The sequence below is a fragment of the Pongo abelii genome, chromosome X (genome assembly GCF_028885655.2).
Source record: "Pongo abelii isolate AG06213 chromosome X, NHGRI_mPonAbe1-v2.0_pri, whole genome shotgun sequence".
Classification (NCBI taxonomy): Eukaryota; Metazoa; Chordata; class Mammalia; order Primates; family Hominidae; genus Pongo; species Pongo abelii.
In genome coordinates, this window is record NC_072008.2 from 38,359,255 (window position 1) to 38,367,290 (window position 8,036).

The 8,036-nt window shown below is 39.0% G+C and overlaps 1 protein-coding gene across 15 annotated transcripts in view; it reads left to right on the forward strand.

The window, feature by feature from the left end:
* Nucleotides 1-2,555, forward strand: part of SYTL5 (synaptotagmin like 5) — a 242,492-nt gene extending 239,937 nt beyond the window's left edge. For all 15 annotated transcript variants that reach the window (XM_054544445.2, XM_054544453.2, XM_063721209.1 and 12 more), the window contains one exon: nucleotides 364-2,555. In XM_054544445.2, coding sequence (XP_054400420.1) covers nucleotides 364-506 — 143 coding nt within the window. In that variant the 3' untranslated portion in view covers nucleotides 507-2,555. The remainder of the gene's footprint in view (nucleotides 1-363) is intronic.
* The last annotated feature ends 5,481 nt before the right edge of the window (nucleotides 2,556-8,036 follow it).

An 8,036-nucleotide genomic window follows, 5' to 3' on the forward strand; every position in this document is an offset into this window, starting at 1 on the left:
CTATACCACTAAAAGGAAAACTCCCCAGGTCAGAAAAGTGTCCTTGTCAGAAAAAGAGAGCCAAATTCATCCCATTCTTCTGTCATGTTAGCACATTCCAGATGAACCAGCTCTCTGCTAAAGTAGGGAGGAAGTGAGTCACCAGGGCCACCCTGACTTGCCTCATATGGCCTAGGCATTAGAGAATAGTGCAGGCTGCAAATGATTGATTCAATTCTAACACCACTCACTATATATACTAAGTGAGAACAAGCCAGTAAAAGGTACTCTGGTCAAAAGGCCCGCTCAGAAGTTGATAGATGCCCTGCAGGAGAGCAAAACATTTCATGTGTGACATATAATTTTCCCGTTTCACTTCTTCAGGTGTGAGCCATGGGAAGAACGTGGATTGGATGGACTCTCAGGGGGAAGAGCAGCGCCTTTGGCAGAAGATGGCCAACAACCCGGGAACTCCCTTTGAGGGTGTACTCATGCTTCGTTCCAGCATGGGAAAATGTAGGCTCTAAAGGGACCAGTTCTCCAAGAATGAGGCCACCAGGGCCTATCTGGCTGTCTTCTCCTACCATTAGCAAACTGAGACCTGGGATTCTGCTTCCCTACCATTTCTCACCTGACAGTGTTGGGACATGAGGGGAGAGATGTCAGTAGTATGAACATTCAGGGTCTTGTTGAGTGCCTAAAAAACATATATTTCCATCCAATCAAGGCCTTCTTGATTGGATGATAGAAAGTGTACTACTCTGTCCTGTCAACAAGCAAATTGTGCAAAGGCTTATAGGGTTTATACCATAAAAGAAATGGCACAAGCCTCCATTTGCTAATTATAAGTTACTTTAGATTTCCTCAAATCCTTTGAAGAGAAAGAGGACCACTGAGAAGGTAGATCACTTGAAAAGTTAGAAGAAAGGATACTGGCCAACTTTTACTCACCCTAGGAATCCGCATGATCTCAAGAAGGCATGGTGGAGATGGTTGCTTGAGCAAGGGGATTGTCCTGTTATTGCAGCAAACTTGTGGATTAACCAAGTAGTATTTCAAGGTGGATTGACAGGGCTTTCTATGATTACTATAGAATTTATCATCTAAATCAGTTTATTTTTTAGAACAAAGAGAGCTGAATAACTACATCAGAACAATTGATGTTGATTAGAATTGACCTGGGAAAATTGGGATGTAGGGTCACCCTACTGATGACCTAAGAGAGCTCTGTTGTAAACATTTATTTCATAAAGTGTTCTAAGCCATTAACTAAAAGGGAATGAGACATAATGGTCAATTGATATACCTTTTCACATTGTGTTCACTGATGAGACTAGTTTAATGAAAAAGGAGGTACTCTACCTGCTATTTTACTTCTGTTTCTCTTCTGCCCTGTTATGGGAGAGAATCAAAGACTCCATCTGCTCTCTTCCCCCTTGTTTTCTCCTTCACTGAGTTTTTCTTATCTCCTTTTGCAGTGGTTAACTATTGTCACAATAATGCCGAATGAAAAAACACACCAAATGTCAGTGGCTTAAAATGACAATCCTTTTTCTCTTAGTTATGAAGATCGGCTATGGCACCTCTGCTTCCTGCTACAGACCTGAAGTTCTAGGTTGGCTTCTTATGCCTCATCCTCTTTAAGCCAAAGGGATAGCCAGAGCATCTTGATGGCAGAAGTGCAATAAGATAAGCCCCACTGCTCGGGTACATTTTCAGCCCCTGGTTGTGTCATGTCTACTGATATCTCATTGGTCAAAGGAAGTCAGATGGCCAAGATGAAGAGGCAGGGAAATATGTACTGCCCACAGTGAAGCCATGACAAGAGTGAGGATGCAGGAAGGGATGAAGAATTGGGGCCAACAGTTCAATCTACCATACCTTCTCTCACCTGGAATTCCAGATGCTTGAGCTACGAAACTTAGACGCAAAGAAAGTTAAAGCTAGAAGGAACCTCAGGCCCAGTTGCTCATTTTGCAGATTCCAAATGTGAATTTCAGAGAGCTGAGATAACTTGCCCAAGGCCATATAGAGGCTGTGACTGAATCTGGACTTAAATCCAGGCTATCAATCTTAGGCCAGTGTTCTTTTTTCACTGTAGTCCTTGGCATAATGCTATGTTTATTAAGGTGGATAAAAGGGCGTATGTCAAGAAATTTGGAGCAGAGTCTGATGACTTGAGCATGAACATAACTGAGCTCATTTTTTCATGCGAGTTCATATAAAATCCTCGAAAGTTTAGAAACTGGGTTTTAGTAGTAACAGAGCTAGAATCATCTTCAGGCTTATTCCTGCTAGTTGTTCCATATTTCTAGATTTCATCTTGAATTTTGAAAACTGATTTAAGAATATATTTAGTATTATTATTAGTAAGGGAATAAGCAATCCAGTTTCAATTTTATTCAGAAGTAGGTCACCTAATTCTAGAAAATGGTTATTAGTCTAGTGTCGCTTAGCAAGGTACTTAAAAGAAAAAACTGCACATATCCTTGTGCTGCTCTTCTTAAAAACAGAAAACAAAAAGTGTAAGATCATCATTGCTTCCCACATAGGAAAAATAAAATGTCTTCAGACTTGATGTGACTCATTCTGTCTTCAATTACATTTTTAGGGGAGGTAAGAGGGTGGTGATGGTGAAGTCTGGAAACATCTCTGGAATAGACACAACAAAGTGGATTTATTCATTAATAATAAATATGAAAAAATAATAAATTTTAAAATTTATAACTTGAACTCAAGAAGAGCATGAACTTTATGTGTTCAGGTCTTTGCCACACGTAGAGCAACTCTCTGTATCATGGTTTCATAAAATCCAACATCTAACTAGGTATTCCCATAATGCAAAACTCAAGTATGCAAAAATCTATCAGAAACCTATTGGTGTTGCTCTTGGAAATAAAAGGCAAAAGTATGGTCTAGAACAACAAATAGTATTTTTATTTTTTTTTATTTTTTTATTTTTTTTATCTTTTTTTCTTTTATTATTATTATTATTATACTTTAGGTTTTATGGTACATGTGCGCAATGTGCAGGTAAGTTACATATGTATACATGTGCCATGCTGGTGCGCTGCACCCACCAACTCGTCATCTAGCATTAGGTATATCTCCCAATGCTATCCCTCCCCCCTCCCCCCACCCCACAACAGTCCCCGAAGTGTGATGTTCCCCTTCCTGTGTCCATGTGTTCTCAACAGGTGCTGGAGAGGATGTGGAGAAATAGGAACACTTTTACACTGTTGGTGGGACTGTAAACTAGTTCAACCCTTGTGGAAGTCAGTGTGGCGATTCCTCAGGGATCTAGAACTAGAAATTCCATTCGACCCAGCCATCCCATTACTGGGTATATACCCAAAGGACTATAAATCATGCTGCTATAAAGACACATGCACACGTATGTTTATTGCGGCATCATTCACAATAGCAAAGACTTGGAACCAACCCAAATGTCCAACAATGATAGACTGGATTAAGAAAATGTGGCACATATACACCATGGAATACTATGCAGCCATAAAAAATGATGAGTTCATGTCCTTTGTAGGGACATGGAGGAAACTGGAAATCATCATTCTCAGTAAACTATCGCAAGAACAAAAAACCAAACACCGCATATTCTCACTCATAGGTGGGAATTGAACAATAGTATTTTTAAATATAGGTAATGCATGTGAATGGCACAGAATTCAAATAGTTCAAAATTGTGAAAAGTTAAGTCTTCCTCTCTCCTCTTCCATATCAGAAAATATTGACTGTCTCATTCTTCTTTATGGCTACAAGATATTAAATTATAGAGATGTACCAAATTTATTTAACCAGTCCAACCCACTACCACATTAAATATGATTAACCAAGCTATCTATATTTAATGGCTTTTCTAAGCAATCTTTTCCTTCAAAAAATAAACACTTTGAAATTCAAAATGAGGTATAAATCTTACCCAACCATGCCACTTCTGAGTATTTTTCTTACAGAGATAGGTGCATATATGAGAAATGAGTACATACAAGGATATTTATTGAAAAAGATTGGAAACAACCCAAAAGCCCATCAATAAAGGCCTTGTATAATATCACATGACCCTGATTTTCTGCTTCACAAGTCACAGCTTCATCTTTGTCTTTACTCATTCTCTACAAAACTGTTAAAAATTAGATTATTCAGTGCTCAGTTCTTTTCTCCTCAGTTTATACAGCCTTCCAGGCATTATTATGTACTGTACTCTCAAGGTTTCATACACTTTTCACTTCCAACTCACATCTCTAACCCAGACCCTTCCTGTCAGCCCCAGACCCAGATCTAACTGCCTATATGACATCTCCACCAGGATACTTCATGTTCTCAACATATTAAAAACTGTACTCTTCATTTCACAGTCTCCCTTGCACCCATGTCTTCCTGTACCAGCGTGCCCTATCTCTGTACCTGGTACCATCATCCACCCAGTAACAGTACACCAGACACCTGGTATTGATCTTTGGTTTCTGCCTCTTTCTTATCCTGAGGGAAAAATCAATCAGGAAATCATATTGAGTCTGCCTCCTGAATATCTCTAGAGCCTGTCCAATTCTCACTGTCTCCATGGCACCATCCTAGTCCAAGCCACTATCACCCTTTTCCAAGATTATTGCAGCAGTCTCCTAGCTGCCGTCTATGCCACCAATTTTGTCCTCCCTCAATCCATTCCTCTTACTGTGGCCAGAGTGATTTGTCTCAGCATGTTATTTTAAAATGTTCAAATATACAGAAAAGCTGAAAGAACTTTATAGTGAACACTCTTATATCCACCACCCAAATTCAGCTCTGCCATTCACATTTGACTATACTTGCTTACCATTATTGATCTATCTGTCCATCCCGAGAACGATCTGTAAAACCCTCCCATTGTCTTGAGAATAAAATATAAATTCCTGCTCATGGCCCTGCATAGGATGGTCACTGCCAGTTTCTCCCAGGCCATGCCTCCCCTCCCCTTCTCTTCAGCCACAGAATTCATTTTTCTACTTATCAATTGTGTCAGGCTCTATCCCACCTCATGGCCTTTGCCAGGAGTCTTCTTGATCCATCTTTTCTTCAGCTTGATTCCCATTAGTCATCCAGATCTAAAATGTTACCTCCTCAGGGAAACCTTCCCTGATCACTCTCTACTGAACTAGGTCACAGCAGCCTGCCTCTATTTCCCCTTCAGTGCACACATCACAATTATAATAAATTATTAACGTAATGAGTCCTTTAATGTCTGTTTCTGTTTCCTCCCTGCCATGTCCCTAGAATGTAAGATTCAGAAGGGCAGAGACAATATTTATATTTTTTACAGCTATATCCCAGTCCTTAGCTCACAGTAGGTAACCAAAAAATATTTGTGGAATAAGCGAAAACAAACTAATGTAACATCATAGAATATTAGACTGTAGGCATCTTTAGAAACCACCATTTCTAACTCCCAATTAACAGATAAGGAAACTGGGGCCCACATAGATCAAGAAAAATGTCTGGATTCGTTTACTGATTGGTCTTTTAAAAGCCACTTTGCTATAGTCACCATGCTGTGCCATGACACAGCATAATGATTACACTTAAAAATAATGTATTTCAAAACAGCTAAAAGAGAGGATTTCAAATGTTCTTATCTCAAAGAAATGATAAATATTTGAGGTGATGGATATACAAATTAGCTTGATTTGCTCATTCCACAGTGTATATGTGTATCAAAACACCACATTGTACTCCATAAATATTACAATTATTATTTATCAACTAAAAATAAAATTAATTTTTATAAAAGCAACCTTCCGACAAGTACTGTAGTTACAACCCTAGACTGTGGGGCCCAGCTTGTCTCAGCATAGATCCAAGCACAAAGTATGCTTCCAGCCCCACATGTCAGCTGATCAGAAGAAGAGGCCACAGCCTTGCCTGGAACGTCCTACTCCTTCTTTGAAGATCTCAACTCTCATTTTTCCCTCAGATAAATCAAATTGAAAAGGGACACGGACAAATCTAAAAGCCTGATTTTATCCATGCATACATAAATAACACATACAGGATGTGGTAGATTAATTCTGTTCATCAGCTCTCCTTTCATTTATGTTGTTATTGTCGCTGGACTCATCAGGATGTAGATTTTCCAGGTCACGAAAACATCATAAACAAAGATATTTTGAAGTAAGTTCATACTCTTGGCCTCTTTTTCCTAAAGAAATGTTCACAAATGTATGGCTAATGGTCATTAAGTACTTAGGTAATTAATGAATGAATTGAGCCCACCTGATTCACAGTCATATTAGTTTCATCACTACCTACTACTCCAAGGTTTACCTTTTTTTTTTTTTTTTTTTTTTTTTTTTGAGACGGAGTCTCACTCTGTTGCCCAGGCTGGAGTGCAGAGGCGTGATCTCGGCTCACTGCAAGCTCCACCTCCCGGGTTCACGCCATTCTTCTGCCTCAGCTTCCTGAGTAGCTGGGACTACAGGCGCCCACCACCATACCCGGCTAATTTTTTTGTATTTTTAGTAGAGACGGGGTTTCACCGTGTTAGCCAGGATGATCTCGATCTCCTGACCTCGTGATCTGCCCATCTTGGCCTTCCAAAGTGCTAGGATTACAGGCATGAGCCACCGCGCCCAGCCCAAGGTTTACCTTTGGTGAGGGAGGAGAAAACCATGGAAGAAATTAGAGTAAACCCCACCTTTAGAAGCAAAGTGTAATGAAATATCAAGTCCTAGAAGCATCTGAAAGTGAGAACTAGTAGCATTTTGGGCTGTGATCAATGTTTGTTTATCTCCCATGTATACATTTCACATTAAAGTGAACATTGTCTCTAGAAGTTGCCAGAAGGGTTTTACTCCTACGATAGTGTCATGTATGCCCTCTGAAACTGAAGAAAAATAAGAGGGGAATGTTCACACAAGCAAAAGTACAACAAAAATTAGATTTGGAAAGGTTTGAACAATAGCCAGGAAAATTGCACTACATCAAGGATTCCAAAGGACTATCTGAATCATCTGGAGTATGAATTGAATACATTTATTCCAGAGCATTGCTCCAAGCCTACTAAACAAAATCTCCAGCAATCCCAATCATTTTAGTCAAGCTTCTTGGGTGAATCTAATACAAACGGATCACAGTTTGAGAAATACTGCATTCGAGGACAAATTACATCAACTCTATTCTTCAAACCAACTCTACATCATGATGGCTTTTTGAATTTGATCTTGAAATAGTCGATCTTTTGCATACCCAGAGATCATTGATTGCAAGGCAACCATGAAGGGGTGGAAAGAGTCTAACCTTCAACTCAGAGAATACTAGTTCAAATCTTGAATCGAGTACTTACCAAACATGCGACTTCAGTCAAGTTAATTATTCTTTATAGGCCATGGTCTATTTGCCTGTAAAATTGGAATAAATAGGCTACTTGGGAGTAACTGAAGATATCAAATAAGGTAATATATGTAAATATGCTTTGCAAATTCTAATCCATTGTTTTAAAAAGGTCATTATTGGTGAGCTAGTTCTATTACTCTGTGGTTCATAATTTCTTATGCCCCTCTTTTCCTAGATACTGGGTTAGGTCTTAAGCATTCTATGTACAATTAAGTGATCTCCAGTGTTTAGGTGTAGCAAACATAAAATAACCTGTATTTTATGCTAGGTTACCCCTTGTGGGTGATAGTAATATATTTATTTTAGACTGAAATTTCATACTTCATTGGATTAGATAATAAATATTACAGAAAATGTTTAATATCATGGGGAGAAAAATTGGTCAGCTTCTTGGTCCACAGATTATGGAACCTGCAAGCAAACCATCTTTCCTCCCCTTTCTTCAACACTCTCTTCCAGTGTAATGACCATCTCTTTCTATGGCCCATTCCCTATACCCCATGTCAGGAAGATAAAACCTGCTAGCCTCACAATAATGTTGTGTAGAGTCATGTTCTTTATGTACAGAAGGAAATTTACCATGCTGTCAAACCAATTTCCATAGAAATGCAAACTGCTGTTGTCACTATAAGTAATCAATTGTACCTCATTTACCTCACTAGAATTTATCA